Genomic DNA, 25,613 nt, shown 5'->3' with positions numbered 1-25,613 from the left:
CTTCGATGGGTGGATCGCCTTAGCTTTCTATCCCATAGCGGTGGGCGGGCAGAGGTGTGCGGCCACCGCCTCTTTGAGGGGAGGAATCGCTTCGTACCCTTTTTCCCCAGCGGGGTCGACGGTCGAGAGCGTTGAGGAGAAGGAATCCTTTTAGACGAGCTGAATGCTGTGCTTTCCACTACTTTGTTAGCTCGCCGTGCACTGGAAAGAAGGGGTCTGGTCTCTGCTGAGGGGTCTGTCGGTGCCCCTGCAGGAACCATTCGTCCATCCTGCTGCGCGTGGGATCCTCTTTAATGGCCTTAGTTAGCACGCGGAGAAGATCTGTGTCAAAACTGGTTCTCACGTCGTTCGCGCTGGCTTGTGTGGAGGGTGCGGGGTCAGTCACGGAGCCCGCCCATTCCTCGCATTCGAATGCAGCGAGAGAAACGCTGTCATCCTTCTCATCTTCCTCGTCTGATCCACCAAAAGAGACGAGACCGGCCGCTTGCTGAGAGGGGCGCTGGAATGCCTGAGTAAATAGAACCGGTAGGGGTGTTTCTCTGAGAGAGTGCGAGGCAATTGGGGACTGGGCCGGCGTATGCTCGCTCGTGTTCATCCGCTTTGGCATCCTCTGTGCGCTGCGCTTTTTCTTGCGCGGCTCGATTAGAGGAAAAGGTTGAGGGGAGGTAGCCAGACGTGACCGCAGGGTGGAGAGCGCCATATCATCACACTTCGGGCAGCCGCCCTTAGCGAGTACAGGTTCTGCGAGGTCACAGCCCAGACAGGAAGCGCAGAGGATGTGACGATCTCGGCCGAAGAGAGTGCCTCTGCATGAGGCGCAGGAGACCTGAGGCATTTGTAACAATGCCTAGAAATTGCTCTTTTAGAAAGGTGAGTCGCAACGACGAACACACTATTTGCTTGTAAAGGATATAGCGTGCCGGATGGCACAGGAGAACAGTGGGCTGAAGGCGGCGTCCAGTTGAAAACCAGGAAGCCGGTGTCCTCAGAACTGCTTAGCAGGTGCTTGTTCTACTAAAGGCTTTTCGATGGTGGCGAGGCATCTCATCCGGAGGTCAGCGAAGTGAAAATGGCTGAAGAAGATTAAATCTGAATTCTATGGCAAATTGGGGGCTTATATTGCTATAAGCCACGCCGATTCTGACGGGCTCTGATGCACGCAGGCGCGAAGTTTCCTGATTGGTTCGTGCATCCTAGCCAACTCGCCATAGGTTCGTGCAGTTACCGCGGCACAGCCAATGAGCGAGCTAAGGTGCTAAGCTGTATGTCTGCTGTGCAGCTGCACTGCGTTTTTAAAAATTTGATTCAATATTCTCGAGAAAAGGAGTTTTCCCATAGTGTAAGCTAACTTACGCAATACGAGAGACCTCTCGACAGGGAACTAACTATAAACTATAAGATTAGTCAGTAGTATGACAGTAGAACTTGGTGGTAGAAAATAACTTTCCGAATTGCTTTCAGTTGTATTTCAGTTTACAGTATAATGTGCATGCAGCTGCATCTTAGTCATTATTATACTATTTTGCAATAGAGTAAGAACATAGGGACAGCACTGATTGGAAAGTACATGGAGGGGAATGATATTGATCTATGCTATTGCCAGGTTGAAAGACCTCTTATCTTTCATATCTCATTATTTTTCTTATTGTACAATATATATATATATATATATATATATATATATATATATATATATATATATATATTACACTCATAGTTACTGTGTTAAAAACATACTGAAAGTACATTTCCACCTTTTTCCCTTCTTGTAAATGGGGTTATTATTCTAAACTGTTTATATTGTGTTGTTGTTGTAGGGGAGCATTGACCTTTTAGAAACCATCGGAGTTGTAAATGAGAATGGCAATAAGATCCCATCTATGCCACCAGTGGTAAGGCCTATAGCACATCACAGCTCATAATCGGTTTCAAAGTGAGACCACTAGTGGAAATGCTTCTTTCCCTTTCGAAGGGAACTCAACAATACGTCAACGACGCTATGGGGAACGCCTCAGGCGTGACAGGTGTCTGAAATCACTATCAAATCACGTCAATCATATTGACCGGCGACAGCCCGTGAATCATCAGCGTGAATGATTAACGTGCGACCTGGAAGTATAAAGGGGCGCTTTGCAAACATGACAAATCATCTCATCGTCTTCAGGGACTGTTTGTTTGAAACGCTATTCAAAGTATACGAAGGTAAGAGAAGGATGAAACGCACAGCTAAGGCAGATTGTTTTCGTAAGTGTGCCGACCCGTGTCCGAGGTTTCTGACACCGGCCGACACACACGAGCTGTGCGTTTTTTGCTTGGGTGAAGAGCACGCACGGGAGGTTCTCGAGGGAGCCCTCTGTGCTAACTGCGAGCGTTTTTCTCTTAAAACGCTCCGCTCTCGTCTGGCCCTCTTCTCGAGTGAAGGGGGTTCAGCGTCTGGACCCCACGGCGCGGGTCCCGCTCGTGCCGAGGCCGAGCGGCGACTTAAATCATGGGGCTCCCAGATGGAGCTCGTCGATCGCCTCGAGAGGGTTGTTAACCTCTCAGATGATTCGACGGCTGACGAGGGCGAACTGCAGGTCGATGGGGAAGATTACTCACCGACTGTACCTGCAGTTGATGCTCTTCAGGACGCGCAGGAGATGGCTGAGGAGGTGTATGATCAGGTAGATCCTGAACCTCCTCAGCCACCCTGCCCCGTGTATGCAGAGCTGGTGGATGTGATGGAGCGCGCTGTCAATAGGCTGCAGCTGCCTTGGCAGCGCGCTAGAGGAGAGATCGCTCGCGGTAGGCTCGACGATCGGTTTCTCCCCGGCCATACACCACCAGCTCAGGTGAGCCTTCCATTCCTTCCTGATCTTCACACGGAGATCGAGAGGGCATGGAAGAGCCCATACTCTGCCCGTATTCACCGACATCAGCGGGCCAGTTTCGCTGATGTCGAGGGGATCGGAGAGCATGGGTACGTGTCAATGCCGCCCATTGACGAGACGTTCGCGAACTATCTCGTGTCTGGGCGGGCAGCGACATTGAAAGCTCCAACCCTGCCATCCAAACCGCTAAAAACAACGGCTCGTTTGAATGGCAGAGCATACACGGCAGCAGGTCAGGCCGGTGCTGCACTGCACACCATGGCAGTATTACAGGCGTACCAGGCCGACCTGCTGGGGGATCTCGACCAGGGGGCAGGGATGTCCCCTGAGGCGGTGGCTGAGCTGCGCCGCACCACAGATCTGGCTCTCCGGGCCACCAAGCAAACCGCTGCCGCGATCGGACGGTCGATGGCGGCGATGGTGGCCACGGAGAGGCATCTGTGGTTAAGTCTAGCCGACATCGGGGAGAAAGAAAAAGCCTTTCTCCTCGATTCGCCGGTTTCGCCTTCCGAACTCTTCGGCACCTCCGTAGAAGCGGTGGTGGGGAAGTTCAGGGAGGCGAAGGCGCGCTCAGCAGCGTTTAAAACTTGTATACCGCTGAGATCCGCGTCCGTACCCCGGCAAGCGGGAGAGCCTGGCCCTTCACGGTCTGAGGACCGTAGGCAGGGTCAGCGAGCCAGTGTCGCCTCTCGTGCGCCCCCTCCCTTGAGGAGCAGGTCGCAGAGAAGGCGTGACTCCCGCAACAGAAGAGATTTGAGGGAGGTTGTCCAGCACAAACGCACACAGCGTTGGTAATGGATAACCTCCCCGGAGGGTCACGAAATCTGCCCTCTCTCTTCTGACCCCCAGGCGTTCGTAACATCAGGCCTGGGGATGGGCCTATGATGAGAACTATGTTCTGATGGCCCACCTAGGCTTGGTTAGTGGAAACGCCCCTTTCAGGCATGTAAAGTGGCGGATCCCAGGTTTGTAAAGAACTATCTGGCGAGTCTTCACTTTGCACGCCGCAGGTGAGCTGCTGGTCTTTTCAAAGAGTACTTTTTGTGATTAAAAAATAACATATCTCTCTTTACAGACCTCGTTCCCTGTATAGAGTCATGGGGTCATGTCAAGGTAATAAGGTAAGAGAACTTTATTGGATTATCAGGGCCCTGAAGTTCCCCGTTGGGTGGCCAGAACGGTAACTGTGTTAGCCTTCGGGCTGCTAGCCACCTCAGGGTAGAGTGGTTGGTCTCTCTCTTTAAATTGTTTTACTCAGAGTGTTGACTGGCGCTAGAGCTTCAGATAGATCTTATGTCCGGCCCACAGGTCCGTTTTGACTTCTTCCTGAGTATGTCGCCCCTTGAGCTCTGTTTGGGTTTTCATTAGGCTGAGCGATTCTGCAGCCCTTTGTATGGAATAATACAGACTATATTCTTTAGTAAGGCTGTGGCTCCTCCGAGCCCTCAGATAGATCTATGCTTGCAGGCTGGCCCTCACCAGGGCCGCCTCTGTAGCTGGCCTAGGCTGTGCCAGGGATATTAGAGGCGCTCTGCTAAAAATTTTAGCATTTCTTCCTCTGACCCTTCACTGTGTGAATGTTGGTTTCTAGCATCCCTGTATAAACAGCCTCCTCCCGTGGGAGTTGTTAGGCCAAGGCCCGCCCCCTTCTCTGCATTCTGGGGTGACTAGAGTAATGCAGCGTGGTGCTGAGGATGGTTTGTAAGGACATGGTAGGCCTCAAACAGGCCTCCGTGGTATATATGTCTTTATTGAGCAGGGTTAGGCCGTCTTTCGCTTCACGAAGAAGACTGGGTTTCCTGCCCGACCCTGCCATGCAGAACTGGCCTATGGATTTAGGCCGCCAGTTTAGGCTTCACTCACCTCGCTGAGCTACTGCTCGAGCGCTAGGTTGTAGGTGGTTGGCTTTCATTCAAGCCCCACTCCCCTAGGTTGGGCACAGATACATTTCTGTCACCCCTAGAGCCGCTGGCAGGCCCGCACCCTGATAACCTCAGGGTGAGGTGTGAGTATTCCCCTGTGATACAGGGTAGGTCTGAGCACTTCACTCCCAGTTCTGTTTTATCCCACCTCGCACCACTATGGCTCGGGTCGAGTATGAAGTAAGCTTCACTTCTTCTTTGGTCGAAGTACGCTCCCCTGAAGCCAGAGCATTGCCCTGAGCTGACGCCCATGCATAGATGGTAGGCCCCTGACTAACTGGGGCCTCCGTTGAGGCAGAGTGGCGTATGTTGTACTCCCCTTGTTTTAAGGGTACTAGCTTTCTTGCGGAGTACACTGCCATGGGCAATGTGATTAGGCACCAGGATGCTGTAGGCAGAATATGACTTGCTATTAGCTAGTAGGCCCGACCAGGCCTCCCTGATAGGCGAGTCCCCAGCTGGCGGGCCTTAGCAGGCCACCTTATACTTTCACCCGGACTCAGGGCTCAAAGCTACCAGTGAGTTCCCACAGATAGTAGTGACCAGGTGGTAGGCCTCACCAGGCCTCCCTGAAGGTGAGCTCCCCACATACCGTGGTTGTAAGGTAGCAGGCCTCACCGGGCCTCCCTGAAGGTGAGTTCCCACGTACTGTGGTTATCAGGTAGTAGGCCTCACGTGCCTCCCTAAGGGATCAGGTAGTAGGCCTCTCCGGGCCTCCCTGTAACGCTCCCTAGTGGTGCTGGGTTTATGAAGCTAGTGGTCTCTTGCTATCAGTTTCAGCTAGCCTTAATAGGCAGCTGCTGAAGGCGAGCTTGCGCCCTGGCTCGCTAAAGTGTTCATTCTCTGCTAAAGGTTCCCTCCCGGAACCTTTTTCTGCCTACAGCCTGGTTTGCCTACCAGGCAGACCTTGTGCTCCCCTCACGAGGGTCTCTATGAGCATGCGGCTGCCTGAGTCTGGTCAGACGGTCGTAGGCCTCTCGTGAGGCCTCCCAGTTAGATCAGCCCTTAGGCCTTCACAGGCCTCCTCAGTGTTTTGAAACACAGACACTGGGTTGATCCGTGGATCGAGTAGAGAAACTCCCCTCGCTAGCAAGGGTCGGAAAGCACTATGCTGAGTCATACTCTCCGGGATATCCCGTCTCTGAGATCCGGGCCGAGTGGTTCACTGCCAGCTTCGCAGTCCCTCGGGTTGGATGCCTTACTTAAGGCATTTGTCCAGAGGCTCTGTCTTCAGACAGACAGGATTTGGCCAGACTAAGTGTCTATGTACTGGCGCCAGGTCAGGCCGTCCTGGTGGCATTTCGGGGCAGAGTACGTTCCCCTGAATAGTGACTGGCTGGGGTTCCCTTGGGTTCCCTAGCCACATTCCCTAGAAGGGACCCCTTCTAATTGGAAGCTGAGGTTCCAGGCCCTGAGCTGGCCCAGGTAGACCTTTCATTTAACCATGTTTATGAAGGTTTTTCTGTGAGGCTGTAGCTTGGGCTATGACCGTAGGGAATGCTGTCACTGACAGCCCAGTGTGACCTGAGGGTGAGTGGTTCTAGCGTTTCATTTGAAGTTGCTGGTTCTGACAGTTGTCACTGCCACTTGGCATGCACTCCCCTTAGCATGGCGGCGTTGGTATATCGTTCCCCATAGCGTCGTTGACGTATTGTTGAGTTCCCTTCGAAAGGGAACGTCTCAGATTACGACTGTAACCTATGTTCCCTGAGAACAGGGAACGAGACAATACGTCTCCCTGCCATGCCGCGGGGCTTGCCTACCGTACAGTCCCTTCAGACGATAAGGTGATTTGTCATGTTTGCAAGGCGCCCCTTTATACTTCCAGGTCGCACGTTAATCATTCACGCTGATGATTCACGGGCTGTCGCCGGTCAATATGATTGACGTGATTTGATAGTGATTTCAGACACCTGTCACGCCTGAGGCGTTCCCCATAGCGTCGTTGACGTATTGTCTCGTTCCGTGTTCTCAGGGAACATAGGTTACAGTCGTAACCTGAGACGATTTTTAATTGAATAGATTTTTTCATTACAAATTATATTATCAGTGTAATAGTCTGAGTGAAACAATGAATTGCACATAAAACATCATACAGGTTTCAAAGTGAGGCTGCTAGTGAAAAGACTTTTTTTAATTTAATAAAAAAATGTTAATACAACTTACAATATATTATCAGTGTAATAGTGTAATAGAAAGATGGCAGCATGCATTAGGCTGACATAAACAAAACCTGATGATCCGTGTTTTCCAGCATGATTTGAGTATGTTCCAAAGAGCATTTTCTGTGCGTTAAAATAAATCAAAATTAAATTTTAAATAGGGTGAGAAATTTCAGATTTTCAACGTGGTCTCACTTTTTGACCCCACTGTACATGTTTAAATTATTTATAGCTTCTACACACAAAGGAAAATCATTAGAATGATATGAAAGTTTGCATAGGATGTATTTATGTAACTACTGTAAGTGGGAAGGTTCTCATAATAATTTATTAGCACTGCTTTCTTTCTTTTTAATCTCAGCAACCTCCTCTGACCTTCGATTTTGTTCTTGTGGCAAAAATCTCAGAAGAAGAGGAAAATAACCAATCCATCAGAAAACAGAAAGCTTTCATTGAAACTTTGAAAGCTAAGAAATTAAACATTCTTGTAAGTTTTTGCAATTTTGGATCTGGTTTAAGAAGTCTAACTAATGTCTTGACATATGAAGGGGAAATTCCTTTTTGCATATGAAAGTGTAACTAAAAATTTCAAGAGTTGCATAATTGCTGACAAAACACTTGAGTGCAAAACTGCAGTTCTATTTTGCACAATTTCATTGCTCAAATAGTATGTATTTTCTGAATCAATGATACAATATGCTGTTAAATTAACAAGACTGCTGTGAACTATACTATTATGAGTTTATTATTATTAGTTTTAGTTCAACACTATACAATGGCACTGCGTTATTATATTGTTTGGATAATGGTTCTAATAATGAAATGTTGTCAAATATATGCTTTGCTCTTTTTATTTGGTTTATGTTTCTTTTTGCAGAAATTTAGAGATGATGATAAGGTATTTTATTGTATTAGAGCTCCAGAAAGGGTTTTTGAGACATACCGGTATCTTTTAAAAGTGTCTGATGCCTGTAACTGGAGTTGTGAGCAGCAGGGTACTATACCTCAGTCAACCAGGTAACAGTCTCAAAAAACTCTCTAGCCATTTTTATGACTGTTATTCAAACACATTTGTTTAAAGGCCACAAGATGAAAAATTATAGGGTTTTTAATACGTGATTGGCACTAATCAGTATTACTTTTCAGTATTGACTAACTAACAGATTTCTATTTTTGCCTAACTTGCTCAGTGATTGTAAATTTTGCCTATAAATAGAGATTAGAATAGAGAATAGATATTTTCACCAATTAAATGGCTAGCAAACAAAATGCTACTTCTCTTACTCATGGTAATCTGAGCAATCCCTATTCTCTATGGTGTGGTGGAGAAAGGTGAAATAGTTACTATTGATGTATTGTGAAAAAAACTGAGTTGTACACAAATAAAGAAGCCACTTTAACAGAAGGGCTTTGATCTGCATTGTGGCTCTTTCAGGATTCGTATTGTTGAGTTCATGTTGAATCACACATGCATCGATTCTGAGGGTGAGTAACAGTTTCCCTAGATTGCTCATTCATATTACTTTGTATTACATCACTGTATTATTCAAACCTTCATATGATTCTGTCGATTCCATAATACATTCTCTCGCTCTACCTCTCTTAGGTGTTTCAGAATATCTGCCCGATCTCATGAAAAAAAATGTTTTCGAGACTCACTTCTGCTTACATGAGGTATGATCCTAATATTTTATTTCCTCTTGCTCACAGCATTTTGTACACATGTAGTACAGAGGCCAAATTGCGGAATCATTATGCAAATGTGTTGATAAGGAAGTAGGCTATATCCGTGGGTGATAATCATTATTTGATGCTCAAAACAGCATATAGGAAAAGTATTTTGTCACAATGAGTATTTGATCACACACATAGAAGAATTCTTATACTCTGAATACTCAAAACATAATTTCTTGTGAATTATCCTGTTTCACTCAGAAAAATTTAAGATTTCAGAACTCAAATGAGATTTTTTTCAAGACAGACATTTGAAACCAACAAACAAAACCACTGCTAAACAAAACATCTCGGTTACGTATGTAACCATGGTTCCCTGAAAAGGGAAAAAAACACTGCATCGAAACACTGTGGGAACGCCTCTGCGTGATTGTGTCGTAAAGCATGTATTAAATCAGTCCAATGGCGAGACGGAACGTCATAGGCGGGTGACATCCTCGACCAGGAAACTATAAAAGACACCCAAACCAAACAGTTATAGCTTCTGATAGACTGAAGGAAGTCGATCACAGCCATGCCACAGACACAGCGAGCCATGCCACTATCCTAACTGAGCAGAGCAGATTAAGTTTCTCTTGGTCACACATCCAGAAAGGGAGGAGGAAAGAAGTCTACCACCGAAGTCACATCAGTGACTGTACGAACAAGCACATGACGGCCTCTTAGGTCTGGGAGGAAGTGATTCAGTGCCTAAAACACGGCCAGCATCTACAGGCAATTTATGTTCCACATGAGATGATGGTCCCGCCACAGACCTTGAGCCAAACGACCACTCATGATCGCCCCCCAGCCCGTGAGGGATGCCTCCATCGTTAGCCTGATGCGACGACAAGGACCCCCCAGCACAGGTCCTTGGGAAAAGAACCAAGGTTTTTTCCACATGAATAAGGACAGCATTGCCGTGAACTTGATCATATGGAGCGGATTCCCCCTTGGGGATCCTTGGTTTTAAGCCACCACTGCATAGGTCTCATGGACCACAGGCCAGAAGGTATCATGTTGAACGCAGCTGCCATCAGACCCAACCGTCTCTGAAATTGGCCTAGTGAGTGACTAGCCTAGCTTTAGCTAGTTCACGGCTGAGAGAATCGAGACAATACGAGGAGGAGTCAGACATTCCGGCATAGTCGTCGAATCCCATATTACACACAGAAGAGTGGTCCTCTAAGCTGGAGAAAGCACACTCTTCTTGGCGTTCAGCCTCAGACCCAAATTTCTCATGTGGGCGGGAACGATTTCTCGATGTTGAACCGCCAGATGCTCTGATTGAGCTACAATCACCCAATCGTCTTTTTAATTTAATATGCAAATGCCCTGGAGTCGCAGATGAGCCAGAGCTGCATCCACACACTTTGTGAAAGTGCAAGGTGATAAAGCTTGGCCGAAAGGAAGAACTCGATATTGGTACGCTTCGTCCCTGAAAGTGAACCTCAGAAACTTCTTTTGTTGTGGAAGGATGAAAACGTGGAAGTATGCGTCCTCAAGATCTATCGCGACAAACCAGTCCTCTGACCTGATTTGTTACACGATTTGCTTCAGAGTAAGCATCTTGAATTTAATCTTGCTTACAGAGCGATTTGGGTGGCGCAGATATAGAATCGGACGCAACCCTCCATCCTTTTTTGGAACAATAAAGAACTGGCTGTAGAACCCAGACTTTACTTCCTCCCCTATGACTAGAGCCTGCTGTGGCACTTTTTTTTTGGGGCGGACATTCGGATAGGCACTTGCTGGGAACCCCTGCGCCCCGAGACACACAATGTGGCGGGGTTGGCAGAAAGGCCCCCTGAAAGGGAGAGAAAAGTCAGGGGCATCCAAAAGCGGCCCGCCACACAGAGCAGCCTTTGTCTGGGTGAAAGTCTGCCGACACTGCTCCGTCCACTGGACCGTATCTGGTGCTTCCAGTTTAGTTAGATGAGTCAGCGGGCTAGCTAGGTCTGAATAATTAGGCACAAACCTTCTGTAATATCCTGCCAGCCACAGGAACTGTCGAACCTCCTTTTTGGTCTTGGGACTCGGACAGGTCGCAACTGCTGCCGTCTTATCAATTTGGGGACCCACCTGTCCATGACCCAAGTGGAAGCCCAGATATCTAACTTCAACACGCCCAATCTCACACTTCTTTGGGTTGGTCTTGAACCCAGCCCTTCTCAGCGTGGTGCTGAATGAGGTCCGTCCGACCAGGCAGGGGCGAGAACTCATCAGCAAATTCGGCTTGAAGATTTTTCACATCAGTGATCTGGAAGGGTGAGAGGTGGTCTCCACCAGGCGCCAGGGCGAGATATTGTGTTTTTAGGCTCGCCTCTGGACTGAGATCCTCGTCTCCGCTCACCACCGTCGCCAGCATCACTGATTCAGCCTCAGACCATATTTTGAGGAGGTTGAGGTGATAAATTTGATGTGCCCCATCCTTATCTGTTCAAACTACTTCATAGTTGAGATCTCCAAAGTTGTGACCTTGAAGGGTCCTTGCCACTTTGCGAGTAATTTTGAACTAGAAGTTGGTAGCAATACAAGCACTTTATCTCCCAGTGCAAATTGACGAAGTCTAGGCCCCCTGTTGTATAGCTGACTCTGTCTGTCGTGGGCCTGTAACAAATTCTCCATCGATAGCTGCCCAAAAGTGTGGAGTTTTGTTCTCAGGTCCAGGACATACTGAATTTCGTTCTTGCTAGTCGAAGGTCTGTCCTCCCAAGCGCGCGGGGCTGACGTCCAGGGGTTAAAGTGGGCCGGAAAGGTCCGGAACTGTGTTCCGGCACCTCAGATAAATTATTAAATAAATAGATTCATTAATCTCATCGAATCTCGCTGGTCCCGAGATGGACCGACTGGCCGACCAACTTCCCTTCCTCCCCGCTGAACACGAGTGATTATAAATGCGTGAAATGCAGTGGTTGAGCACGGTTAAGTTTAATGTTCGATATTTCGCCAGACATTGTTTTCCATTGCCACTGTTCTATAGGGTCGGCAGTCTTACAAAGATATCAATACCAGGATTAGTTTTAACATTATGTAACCATTATCGACATTAAATATTCGTTCAAAATCACCATGCATTAATGCTGCAAATTTATACATGAGAATGCTTTGACGCGTTTCCACAACGCATGCCTAAGGGAACGTCTGCCAATTCCACTAACTGCGTTAAACGTAGCCTATAATTTGTATTATTTAAAATTACTTTTCAAATTCCAAAGCTTGTAGAAGGGTCCTATTGGCAATGCTGATCTGGTAGCCTTGAGTAAATTAACTTATCTAAGAAAATGATTCATAAAACTCATCAGTTGAGCCTATGTTTACTTTCTTCACTGACACAGACGAAAATGAAAAGACTATCAGTCAAAGTTCAGCTTTAGGAGGGGAAGAAGTACGGCAGGATAAGGAGACTGAGAGAAAAATAAAGATTAAGATGAGAGAGCAGGTATTGACAAATAATCTAATGCACACTGACATGGTTTTAAAGCTATTTATTAGCCATTTTTTTGGCCTTCAATAGTCTTAAATTGCACATATGTAGGTCAGAGAAATTAAAATTTTCTCGGGGGAGCATGCCCCCGAACCACCCTACCTTACTCACATTTAAATGCTCATGGCTTTGGGGGGTAATGTGGGCTGATGAACACTGGGCTCAATTTTTGGCCCAGTGTTCAGCAGTTTTACATAGTATCGTCATCATATCAGTGTTGATGGACCAAAATAATGGTCCATCAGCGGTGGTGATGGCGCAGTGGATAAGACACATGCCTTTGGTGTGAGAGACCCGGGTTCGAATCCACTGTGAGACACCAATGTGTTCCTGAGCAAGACACTTAACCGCTAGTTGCTCCAGAGGCGTGCGACCTCTGACATATATAGCAATTGTAAGTCGCTTTGGATAAAAGCGTCAGCTAAATGAATAAATGTAAAATGTAAATGTAAAAAATAAAACCAGTAAAATATCAAGTAAATAAGTATTGTAATATGTGGTGCCACAGTGACACTCTTGTCCCAAAAAGTATTGCTATACCATGATACTCAATATTTTGTCCCACGATGAGTCATTTTTCCCTGTTGCACCTACACAAAATTTTAGGGTTCCCCCACCTACCAAATCCCACTTTAACCACTGCTGACATCCATAGAGAAGCTTGAAGGGGGGAAACCCCGTGGAGGCTCGGGGGACCTCGCATACAACGAACAAGAGGGGTTCTAGCCATTTATCCCAATTTTTGGCATTTTCCTGTACAAACTTTCGAATCATGGTTTTCAACGTGCGATTAAATCGTTCCACCTGGCCGTCTGTCTGTGGGTGGTAGACGCTGGTGCAAATCGATTTAATGCCCAACAATTCGTAAAGTTTGCGAATGGTTCGTGACATAAACGCCGTGCCTTGATCGGTGAGAATCTCTTTCGTGATTCCCACCCGGGAGATTAATTAAAACAGTGCGCCTGCAACGCTTTTGGCGGAAATACTGCTGAGCGGCACTGCTTCAGGGTACCGCGTTGCATAATCCACCAGGACTAAAGCAAAGCGGTGCCCTCGTGCCGACCGTTCTAATGGCCCGATGAGGTCCATGCCAATTCGCTCGAAGGGGACCTGCATTAAGGGAAGTGGGCACAAAGGTGCTTTTGGGTTGGTCGGTGGATTCACCAACTGACATTCACGACAAGACGCGCACCACTTGCACATGCTCTCGTGAATGCCCGGCCAGAAGAACCGGGCTATGAGACGGTTTAGTGTAGCCGTTTGTCCTAAATGCCCGGCCATTGGATTGCAGTTAGCCGTCTGGAAAAGCATTTCCCTGCGGCTTTTGGGTACCAACAACTGAGTTGTATCCTGTTTTGACTTGGCGTCTTAGGTCACCCGATACAACTTATCTTTTAAAATAGCAAAATAGGGATAAGAGAGCGATTGGTCTAGGTGGAGCAGCTGGCCGTCGTTAGAGCGGACCTGGTCAAAAGAATGTTTCAGCATCTCATCCTGGGACTGCTCCAGAGGAAAATCATCATGCTCTGTTAGGATGATTCCCTCCAGAGCGCTCTGTTCCCCTGCAACAGCTCCCAGTGGTCCCGGCTCAGCCTCTCCCACCTGAACAACCGCCGCCCTTCCCTTATCTCTTTTTGCCCAAGAGGCATCCAATTAACTAAAGGCGGGCCAATTATTCCCCACAGAGCCAACAGGCCGGCCCATGCCTCCCCGCCGCCCCAGTGGCAGGAAGCGGGTCAAGGGATTGGCGTGGAGAGAGCGGCGGCATGGCTGTTAGGGTGGAGTGGCCGATGGTCAAAGCCGCGCCCCGGGGAGGGGCCCTAGGTGCTGGAACAGGCTCCGCTGGGGTCCCCGTTCTCCACCTCGGCGCCGGTCCGGGCATAAGCCCCGCACGAGACCTGGGAAGGGGGACAGGTTTAGAGAGGGGACTGGAGAGAGAGGGGTAAGAGTGAGAGAGAGAGAGAGAGAGAGAGAGAGAAGCCGATGGCAGGGGTTCGCCGACCCCTGGGCACGCCACCATCTGTTCCTCCGCCAGTTGGATGGCCTGGCTCAGCGACGTCGGGTGATGGCACTGGACCCATTGCGCGGTCTTCTTCAGCAGCCGTGCCACGAACTGCTCCAGTACCACCTTGTCGATGACTCACTCGACGACGCTTCCGTCGGCCATCAGCCATTTGCGGCAGGAGTCCCGGTGCTGTTGTGCCATAACGAAGGGCCGTTCGGATTCTCCAAGGCCCAGTGTTCGGAACCTCTGACGGTGTTGCTCTGGGGACCGGCCGACCCGCTGGAGGATGGCACGCTTGAGATCTTCATAGACCAGGAGATTCTGGACTGGCAGCTGGTGTGCGGACACCTGCGCTTCTCCGGACAGCAGGGGAATGAGCCGCATTGGCCAGTCCGAAGGGGGCCATCCCCGGGCCTCGGCGGACCTCTCAAACAGATCCAGGAAGGCCTCCGGATCGTCCTGAGGGCCCATTTTGTTGAGAGGTAGGGGCGGGGCCAAGGCCGTAGCTGGAGAGGGGACGGCCCGAATCTCCCAGTCTATCCAGCTCTGGAACAGCTCACGGTCTTCCTGCTGAGCTCGGAGAAGCGTCTCGAAGTGTTGATCTTGCTTCTTCTTTTATGGCCAGCAGGGCTCGGTATTGTTCCTGGTGAAGACCGGCGAGCGATTGTATGATGTTCGCAAATGGCGTTCCTGGCGGGGACTGCAAGGCAGCGGCGATCTTCTCCCTTCCCGGGTTTCGGCACCAGTGCAACGAGTTTCCGTTGTTGTGGGAAGAAGAAGGCGGGAACCGGCGAACATTCAAATACAAATACAAAAACAAAAGGAACCGCCAGCAGCCCCTTGCGGACGACTGCTGGCTACCCAAAACAGAAATAAAATACAACATAAAATCAGGCCTGTTCTTCTCTCGATCTACACAGTTGTCGCTCCTCCTTTATGCTTCCGTTCCTCCGTGAGAGATGCGAGACCAGTGCGTCTCACAGGTGTCATTCAATAACACTCACGCCACCGGCCTCGCGCCATTCTCTCACATCCCTCGGCCTCGTCCTGCTCGCCACACGGTGCTTCACTTGGGGTGGAAGTAACCACAGAGCGTGCTTCCAAACCCTGAGATGAAACACTGGACCTATCAGGTGAAGGCAGAGAAAGGCCCAGGCCCGTCTCTAACAGCTTTACCACAGCGTTTTGATGCAACTCGAGTTCTCTTGAAAGGGAACCAGGACAACTGTGTTTTCTGTTAGTAATCAAGGTTTTCAATCTGTTCAAGGTTTTGTAGTAATTGTAACAACAATAAAACAACAACAACAATGTTGTCCTTTGTCCACTTTCATTCTAGAAAAGGGAGCAGAAAGAACTGAAGCAGAGCTGGGCTCGATGGTCCGCTTGTTTTCGGGGGCAACCCATAACTAACGTCAGGTTCTCATTCTTTTTACTTTGTGGTTTTACTGATCTCTCTGTTCATTATAGACTTATTTCCATTCTGCGACCAATAGAAAGTATCCTTGAAGGTTTTTTTGATGATGCATTTATTGTATGTGTTGTCAGAAACTACCTTGGCGAAAAGGTGGCACTTTATTTCCTGTGGCTGGGCTGGTACACATTTCTCTTGATTCCTGCTTCTGTAATTGATCTCATAGTATTCCTGTATGGCCTGGCTTTCTACAGCACAAGTCCTCTCATGTGAGTAACCTAATATTAAAGAAACTTCAATGTTTGATTTTCAAATAAATCTTTGTTGTTCGATAAACATTTATGGTACTCTGTAAGGTCACCACTTGCTGTCTAATGTAAAATAAGGGTTCTGAACCAAAATCCACCTGTGTGTGTGCTTGTGTGTTTGTACGCAGACAAGAGGTGTGCCAGTCAAACGTTATTATGTGCCCTCTGTGCGATATAAGTTGCAAAGTGTGGGAGCTTTCCGACACCTGCATGTATGCAAAGGTACTGTATTTTTTATGCAGACAATTGTGCACTGACAAGTCACTTACTTTGTTTTTTTACATATACACACATATGCACTATATTATGATTCAGTCACCCACTTATAAGAAGCACTCAAGGCCCTTTAGATAACTCATATCATATTTTAATGATTCAGTAAAAATGTTAGGCTAGATGCCTAATGTGATCAGATTTTAAAAGTCCTGTAGTGTATTCCAGCCTTAAGACTACTACAGAAAACAATAATCTTCAATTATCTAGACAGCAAATCGGGCCAAAAATCGAGCAAAAATTGTGTATTGTATTCCAGCCTTTTTAAAAAATCAATTTTAGTTAAAAAAAGGGTTCTTATGTCTCACAGTTGCGTTCTATTCCGATTATCATGTCATCGATTCAGTTCAATTCGATATCATGATGTATTACGATGCACTGCATCCTCAATTTTCAATTTTACTTCAAAAGTGGTGTATGCGTGTTCACCTGTTCGGGAAGTCTCAGTGACAAAAACAGTGACATTCCAGTTTAAGTTTAAAGGGAGTAAAGCCTGTTTATGCCATTAAGAAAATGTAATTCTGTCAAATCAATTTTGTTTTAAAGAAATGTTCATTTAAAAGCAGAACTTTTAATATTAAATTATTAAATTATTAAATATATATATATATATATATATATATATATATATATATATATATATATATATATATACAGGTCCTTCTCAAAAAATTAGCATATTGTGATAAAGTTCATTATTTTCCATAATGTAATGATAAAAATTAAACTTACATATATTTTAGATTCATTGCACACCAACTGAAATATTTCAGGTCTTTAATTGTTTTAATACTGATGATTTTGGCATACAGCTCATGAAAACCCAAAATTCCTACAGTTTTACAGTCAACAGACGACCTTATAAAAAATAATTTAATTGTGGACTTGCTTGAGCTAGAAAGAGCTACTGAACATAAATAAAATGTGCAAAAGGGTATTGAAAACATTTTGAACAAAATGTAGGCTACATAAAATAAATTATAAAACATTATAACATAATAACCATAGAACAGTAGAACATAAACATGAGTCTTGCTATGGTTCATTCATTTCTTTACCCGTTTCACACACCCTCTCCGGACCACGTTGAGTTGACACCATGATTGACACATGGACACTTATAATCGGATTGACGGCTCGATCGGACTAAAAAACCCTCACGTAAACACCTTAATCGATTAGATTGAGCTCGATCCGAATGACATTTCGATCGGATTGAAAGGGGTGGTTTATCCCTTATGTAATCCGATCGAGAGAACATGTAAACACTTGATTGAAAACCGAAACTGAAAGGACTGCACATGTGCAATGACGTTAAATAAACATAATGAGTATAACGCGCGGAACGAGCTGTTTTTCCTGTTGAATAAAGTGTCATATTAATAAGCTTCCCGTCATTCTAAAATTCTCATTTTACTCGCGCGTATGTGAAGTGAAGCAGGACAACGTCCCACTAGTCCTTGTTGTGGATTCTCATCCACAGACGCCTGGTTTTGGCCGCGGGGAGGGGCATTTTTACTTGTGATCAGCATGGCAAAACGGTTAATATGCTCTAAATTATGACCAGAGACGAATTATTACGTCTGCTGTTTAAAACAAATAAAGAACCAATAGAGGAGAATATTTAGGCGCGAACAGCGGGAAACTCTGTATATTCGTGCAGTTTGTACATGACAAAAAATCAGATCCGATTTGAAACTTGTGACATATAAACGCGCACATCAACCCTATTACTTTATTTATCATTCATGTAAACACCTTGTTCAGATTCATCAATCGTAGCTATTGATTTCATTCCGATTGTGTCCATGTAAACGTAGCTACTGACAGCGGCAAAAGCGACGCATGCTCTTTTCACTTGTAAAACTCAAGGGTGTATGGGTAATGTAGTCTCTGCTCTCGGTGGGACAAATTACGAAGCGTGCATTGTGAAGGGCACTCTGAAAAGCGACAGCGCAGCCAAAGGATTAAAACAGATGTGCAAATGAGCGTACCGGTACGCTAAAAGCACGTTCTGGGCGCACGGAGAGGTGGCGGTACGCTCAAGAGCTATATTTGGAAGTGGCGGTACTGAGTACCGGCGCGTACCGGCCCACTTAAAGCACTGTACTGAACCGATACCGAATCGTCCTCGTCTGCATTGCGATGCATCGTAGAAACGATTAATTTCGACATCCCTATATGTATTCACACCAGGAAAGTCCACAAGTTCACTTGCTTTTGGTCCAGACCAAATATAGTGTAGATTTTTTTGTATGGTATGGTTCACTTTCACACTGTCCTTTTTGCAAGTGAACCAAAATTTGTAAACAAAAACACACGTGTGCTAAGGTCATCCATTCATTGGACAGTAATTCAAACCGTAGCAGAGTCCAGCTGGAACCGGACCAAGACCACCTCTTCAGCTGGGTCTCGGTTTAGTTGTTTGCTCCACACCCGAGTGTTATTGCTGTATTCACACTTGCCCAAAGGATCCGCATCCGCATCTACTGTGACAGCTGCCATAGCGCCTGTCACCGAATGTTGACTGTTTGTCCGAGTGAGTGGAGGGGGCGTGGGTTAGCCATAGGTCAATTCTATCCAACCCTAGGGCGTTTGCGTGTATCTTATGTCATCGCATAAGGTGTTTTTCTGCTGCTTGCAAACGTACTCTTTTGAGGAGACAGTGGATTTCCATTAATTTGTTTCCCTGATTCCATGTGCTATGTGCGAATACACTACAAGCTCACTCTTGCACATAGCCAAGGTAAATCATCAACACTATCATCCCTTACATGTGTTTAATTTAACTAAATACTAAATATTTAAATAATACTATATAATAATAATACTATATATACTAAATAATACTATATATATATAATACTAAATAAACTGCCAGTGTTAGAGCACCCTTAGGGGGCTTTCACATTGGCAGTTTAGTTCGGAACGGGGCACGGTTCGCATGAAAAATCGCTAATGTGAACGCTATCATGGGACCCGGGTGCCACTGGGGTATCGAACCCGAGACTACGTGGAGGAGTTGGTCTGAGTTCGGTTGCTCCCAAACCGTGCTGCGGTTCGCGTGTATGTGAAAGCAACTAGGACTCGGGTGCGCACTTGTTCGGGAAATAAAGTATCCTGCGCATGCATTTTAGCCGATTATGATGTATTTAGTTAAATAAAACACACGTAAGGGATGAAGATTTACCTTGGATACGAGCAAGAGTGAGTCTGCAGTGTATTCGAGCATAGTGCGTGCAATCTGGCAACAAATTAATGGAAATTATTTCAGAATCTTCTATAAATTTTCTCTTAGTTTTTTTTTGTTTATGCAAACATTAGGGAAAACATTAAGAATAAAAATGAATGTTAGTTTCTCTGAGCATTCTGAAACAAATAGTAAGTAACGTTTAAAATACATTAGACAAACATCCAAATAAAAGCTAAAATTTTGAGAATGTTATTACAGACCAGATAAATTTATACAAAAATTTGATTATCATTAATGGTAGATCGTTTGTTCAAAACTTTCAGAGAAGCTTTCCAGAAAATTGGGCACATTTCTGAGAATGTTCTCTATTAGCTGGGGCCTTTTTTAAAATAAAGGTTAAAATGTTTTAATTTGTTCTGACACTGTCTTTTGGGTCACATGTGCAGGTGAGCCTTCTGTTTGATAATGAGGGAACAGTAGCATTCGCCATGTTCATGGCTGTGTGGGGTAAGTTCAACAACAGCTCTAACCTCATTAAAGTTGGGTTGATTCAATGTTATGACAGATGTTATTGCCTTCTTCACAGCCACTGTGTTTCTGGAGTTTTGGAAGCGTCACAGATCGTCTTACGTGTGCGCATGGAAGGTCTTTGACTGGTGTGAGGAAGAGGTATTACAAAGTAACTATCTCTAACAAAAATACATCATACAGCATTAGACCTTTGAGTTAGTGACTGGGAATTTTATACGAGCTACAAAGTACTGATAACTTTAAATAATACGGTCAAGCTACCCAATCGAAAAAGCATCTGGCTACACTAATAAAACATATTAAACTACATTAAAGGGATAGTTAACCCAAAAATTGGTTAATTGCCTTCTGAAGTAAAGTGATGCATTCGTGTAAGAAAGATATCCATATTTAAAACTTTATCGACTAAAATAACTAGCTTCTGGCAGACGGCCTACGCAAGTCAACTTACGCAAAAAGAGTTTGATAAGAAGCTTGATGATGTATGAAGTAGGAGGTAGGAGTAGCGTCAGCTTTGACGCCTCTCGCGGTTCAAACAAATAGCGCTGGGCATCAAACTCAAACTCCCGTTTCTCTCAAAAAAAATCTTGTTTTAGACTTCTAATTCGTGAATTGTGTTTTGTTTTTCTTTACCCTCTGCGCTTCCGCGTTCATCAATGCGTCATGCGTCAGGTCAAAGGTTACTCTTTCGCCTTAAATCGATGCGTAGGGCCGTCTGCTGGAAGCTAGTTATTTTAGTCGATAAAGTTTTAAATATGGATATTTTCCTTACACGAACGCATCTTACAAGAGCCAGAACATTTTTAATATAACTCCAATTTAGAAGAATGTCATATACACCTATGGCTTGAGGGTTAGTAAATCATGGGCTAGTTTTTGAGTGAACTACCCCTTTAAAGCTATTTAAAGGGTTAGTTCACCCAAAAATGAAAATTAAGTCATTAATTACTCACCCACATGCTGCACCAAGAGATCCAACCCCGTTCATCTTCGGAACACAAATGAAGATATTTTTGATTAAATCTGAGAGGTGGATCACTGCTACATAGGCTGCCTGAGGGAATGAAACTTGACGGCCCAGAAAGTCATTAAAGAACATGTTTAAATATTCCATGTGCCTACAGTGGCTCAACTATAAGTTTATCAAGCGACGAGACTACTTTTTTCTGAGAAAAAAAAAACATAAATAACGACTTTATTCGACTATTCCTTTTCTTCCTTGTGGGCCTGAGACGAGAGTTCAAGAGATTTCCACGACGCATGCGCGAGAACTGAGAAGAGGACGTTCTTCTTCTAATACTTCTTGTTCAGTTCTCGCGCATGCGTCGTGGAAATCTCTTGAACTCTCGTCTCAGGCCCACAAGGAAGAAAAGGAACGTCGAATAAAGTCGTTATTTATGTGGTTTTTTTCGGAAAAAAAGTATTCTCGTCGCTTGATAAACTTATAGTTGAGCCACTGTAGGCACATGGAATATTTAAACATGTTCTTTAATGACTTTCTGGGCCGTCAAGTTTCATTCCCTCAGGCAGCCTATGTAGCAGTGATCCACCTCTCAGATTTAATCACAAATATCTTCATTTGTGTTCCGAAGTTGAACTAAGGTCTTACGGGGTTGGTACAGCATGGGGGTGAGTAATTAATGACTTAATTTTCATTTTTGGGTGAACTAACCCTTTAAGGGCAATAGCAACTTTCAGATTAAAATAATATTTTTCTAGAAAAAAATGTAAGAGGGTCAAATAATTAATGACTGGTGTAAAGTACAATTTTAAAATACAATTAGTCACTCTCTATTCCTGTAAACTCTAAAAATCAATTGCAACCATATGTTTCCCTGTTTTTGATGCACATCCACTGCTGCAATGCCACTACTTTCAGTGTTACTCAAAAAAACTGCATCATTGTTACACCATGGTGAAGAACTACAAATATAAAAAGCTTAGGGTGGATGGGTATAACATGTAATTTGGTATGCACTTGTACCATGCAGGAGGAGTTGATTCTGGAGATTGTAAATAATGCACACTGTAAAGCCAAGATGCACATGCACTCTTATCTACGGTCCACTATAGTAATGGTTTTAGCCACACTCATGGTAAGAAACCCATATTGATTTTGCGAAGATGCATTTACTCATATTTTATTTTAAAATTCATATATGTATGGCTAACGCTCTTTGTTGGTGTCTGTGGTTTATGTATTATCAGATGCTGATCATCATTGGTTTGACCCATGTCCTGGTTGTGTTTCGAGTGATTGCTACTGTACTGTTGGCCGAAAACAGTTCTTGGCCGGTCATTATTGAGAATTCCCAAACAGTTGCCCTGATGCTCGGAGCTGTGCTTCACTTCATCACCATAACTGTTATGACTCGGGTAAGCTCTACAAAGAAGCAGCATTTCTTTCCCTTCTCAGAGGGAGTTCAAAGGAACTCCACTTGGCATCAGGAGTTGACGCTATGGGAACAGCATACCAACTAGCCATACTGAAAAATGCTTGCCCAACAAATCTGTGAAAAATAAATGCTTAGCGCAGGTTTGTGAGCAAAGAAAGAATGAATTAACCCAAAGACCTTGGGGTTGAATCCAGATCCAAACTGTAGAATCTTATGAATGTTGTTTTGGAAAAAGTCTTTACTCTGCAAAAAAACTAAAAAAAGTAAAACAGTTCTAGATCCCAAAGATCAGACATTATTGGTCCAGTCCAAGATGCCCAAGCCGAGATGACAACTGAACATCCAACAATCTAATTCGCAACTCTCTATTTTATAGAGTTTCTCCCAACCTATTTAACCAATGAGCGTAGATTTGGGTACATTGTACTTACCAATCTTTTTATTAGTCCATTCTCCTTTCGCCTGCCACACTTAATTCCTAATCTTTCTGCCTTCTACTTAAAAGTGGCGTGTCGCCAACTGGTATATATATATATATTTTTAAATCATCAAGAGAACATATTAAAAACCATTTATCAAGAAAGTGTACGCATGTAAATCAAAAATAGAAATTTAATATCATTGTACCACTAAGGGACTGGTGTAGACTTGTCCACTGATTGTTTTCTTTGTTGAGGGAGCTCTAGCTTTTAGAATGGTCTCTACAACATTGGTTGAGAGACCAAGTTCTATGAGTGGGTTCCCCTCCGGGGCCCAAACCAGAGTTTCCGTATCTCAGGTTGGGGCTGCCAAATTGCGCCCCACACCTGAGACAGAAGTTCGCACCTGGTCTGAATCTCCCAAGGAGAGCCTTTCAAGAGACATTCTAGGTCCGAGATCCATATTCTGGCTGGCCAAAACAGAGGTACAAGCAACAGACGTACTCCATCCTCCCATAGCCTCGCTAGAACTCTCGAGAGCAGAGCTATCGGGGGAAATGCATAAAGACGCAGCCTCGGCTATGTTTTCACCTTAGCATCCAGCCCCAAAGGTGCTAGAGGTGTGAGGGAGAACCAAAAGGGACAGTGTGTCAACTCAGTTAAAGCATACAGGTCGACTTATGCTTGGCCAAATTTCTGTTACATTAACTCTACCACCTGTGGCTTTAGTCTCCATTCTGTGGGCCTCCATTATGTGGGCCTCAGGTCCTGCCTAAAAATGATGTCTGCTCCCGTGTTGCGATATACCAGAATATGGACTGTCCTAAATAAGGGTTGTTTGTACTTGGCTGTATTCGAAGACCGCAACCCAGCCTGTAATAGAGTCATCCATTGAAATGTTTTTCTGATGGAACACACCGAGTGAGACACCTTGAGTTAAATAACGGTGCTGTCTCCATAGCAGAAGGGTAAGACACTTGTACGTAACCCTTATGACTTGCAGAGGGGGCCATCGAAGGTGAAAACCACCTTTAAAGTGGTCTCAAATGGAGCACGCATAATGGAATAACCCGGGCTGCTGTTGCCATAAGAGCCAGAAACCTTTGGAATAGGCTGACAGGAGTACCCTGGCCCAGCCTGATATTGCCAACACAAGCAAGGATCAACTCCACAAAGAAGGAGATAAAGTCGCCTGCCTGGTTGAATCCCATTCTACTCCTAAAATCATTGTCTTCTGTTTTTGGGAAAGCACACTTTTCTTGAGGTTCACAACTAGGCACTTTAAGTGAGCGAGAACCATACCTTGGTGGTGAACCAGACTCTAAGGTAACCTTTTTTATGGCCCCATTGTCCAAAAGAGATTGTACTTCTTGTTCTAAATACAAGACCTCTTTGACACTTACTAGCATGCGGAGGAAACTGTTGAAGTGAGGTGGAAACATGAAAAAAGCTTTCTTTATGGTCCAAAAAAACTTGAACAGGTTGAAGATGTCCAAATTTGTCTTAGTTTGTTTAAATATATATATATATATATATATATTCATTAGTTCTGTCCTTCAGAAGCAACAGAAGATACTTACGTTTCACGGAAAACAAATTAAGTACAATTTACCTTGATCTTCAAATTCAAAAAGTTGTAGATTGCAATCATGTTTTAAGCTCAAAAAAGTGCATCCATCCATCAAAAGAGAACTCCACACGGCTCCGGGGGTTAATAAATGCCCTCTGAAGCAAAATGATGAGTTTGTGTAAGGAAAATATTCATATTTAAAACTTTATAAAGTAAAAAAAAACTAGCTTCCTGTCCAAACGAACATACGGATTCGACTTAAGTCAAAAGCGCTAACGTACGCGCGTTCACGAGAGACTGGAGATCCAGCGTATGTGGTGGAACACTCCGGTGAGAATATTAGTTCTCGTGAGAACCAAGTTTGTTGACATCGAAGGACATCCTTAGCGCCGTAACCACAAGATTTTTAGGTGAACTCAGTGAATCAGTTTAGGTGAATCAGCCTTTGAATCGAGTTGCTTGTAATGCAATACAATTTGGAACAGAGCTTATTTCTTTTTTGGCTTATGATAACAGTTGTAACCATGTAATTATTTCATTCAGGTAAATTTCACAGTAGCTATGAAGCTGAGTGAAATAGGTCAGTGAAACACGGTTTGTGGCTTTTATTGTTAGACATTTTTATTGTTAATCATATTTGTTTGATATAAAACACTTCTCAAGACTATACTGTTTTTTTGTTGTTGTTGTTGTTGTTGTTGCTTGCAGAGAATAAGCACTCCCATTCTGCCATTGAAAGGAGTTTTACAGTGAAGATGTTCATATTCCAGTTCTTTACAATGTTCTCCTCTCTCATGTACACAGCGTTCTTTCTGGGAAGGTAGCCTTGACAGTTAATAGTTTCTATTATATTGAATTTTCTATTATATTATACTAATTACTATAAATGAATTGCTCTGTTTGCAGAGTAATCCCATTGTTATACTACTTATGAATTTATTTGTAAAATTAATATCAGCCTTTGTCAGATACAATACATTATTCATGAATTTGTCAGTATTAGTTTTGTGTAGCCTTGTCATATTCTTTTACCGATTGGTTATATTGTACAGTGCAGTTGAGAGGTGTTTTTACCAGGGCACAACTCATTTCCTCCAATGAAAATTTTACTGCAATAAAAATGTACTGTAAGCAATAACAAAAAAGTAATACACTTAAAATATATATATATATATATATTTTTTTAGAATTAATGGTCACCCTGGAGGATATACAAGAATATCTGGCAGATGGAGACTGGAGGAGGTGTGGCAATTATAATTTTCTCTACAGTGTGCTATAAATAAACAGTGCTCTACTTTATTTTATTTTTAACTTATTTGTTTACTCTAATTTTAATCCAATATTACATTC

General features: G+C 44.5%; 1 protein-coding gene across 2 annotated transcripts in view; it reads left to right on the top strand.

Annotated features, from left to right (window-relative positions):
* The window catches only part of LOC143721194 (anoctamin-9), a 44,566-nt gene that overhangs the window by 11,780 nt on the left and 7,173 nt on the right, over nt 1–25,613 (top strand). For both annotated transcript variants that reach the window (XM_077211445.1, XM_077211446.1), the window contains exons 2-16: nt 1,818–1,892; nt 7,316–7,441; nt 7,832–7,971; nt 8,390–8,439; nt 8,561–8,628; nt 15,496–15,575; nt 15,705–15,839; nt 16,007–16,100; nt 19,791–19,851; nt 19,931–20,013; nt 21,867–21,971; nt 22,084–22,251; nt 24,804–24,840; nt 24,969–25,080; nt 25,448–25,505. In XM_077211445.1, the coding sequence (XP_077067560.1) occupies nt 1,818–1,892; nt 7,316–7,441; nt 7,832–7,971; nt 8,390–8,439; nt 8,561–8,628; nt 15,496–15,575; nt 15,705–15,839; nt 16,007–16,100; nt 19,791–19,851; nt 19,931–20,013; nt 21,867–21,971; nt 22,084–22,251; nt 24,804–24,840; nt 24,969–25,080; nt 25,448–25,505 (1,392 nt within the window). The remainder of the gene's footprint in view (nt 1–1,817; nt 1,893–7,315; nt 7,442–7,831; nt 7,972–8,389; nt 8,440–8,560; nt 8,629–15,495; nt 15,576–15,704; nt 15,840–16,006; nt 16,101–19,790; nt 19,852–19,930; nt 20,014–21,866; nt 21,972–22,083; nt 22,252–24,803; nt 24,841–24,968; nt 25,081–25,447; nt 25,506–25,613) is intronic.

This window comes from Siphateles boraxobius, unplaced genomic scaffold (genome assembly GCF_051911475.1).
Source record: "Siphateles boraxobius isolate OS27281-9 unplaced genomic scaffold, OSU_SipBor_1 65, whole genome shotgun sequence".
In the NCBI taxonomy this organism is placed as follows: Eukaryota; Metazoa; Chordata; class Actinopteri; order Cypriniformes; family Leuciscidae; genus Siphateles; species Siphateles boraxobius.
This window is presented reverse-complemented; position numbering and strand designations above follow the sequence as displayed.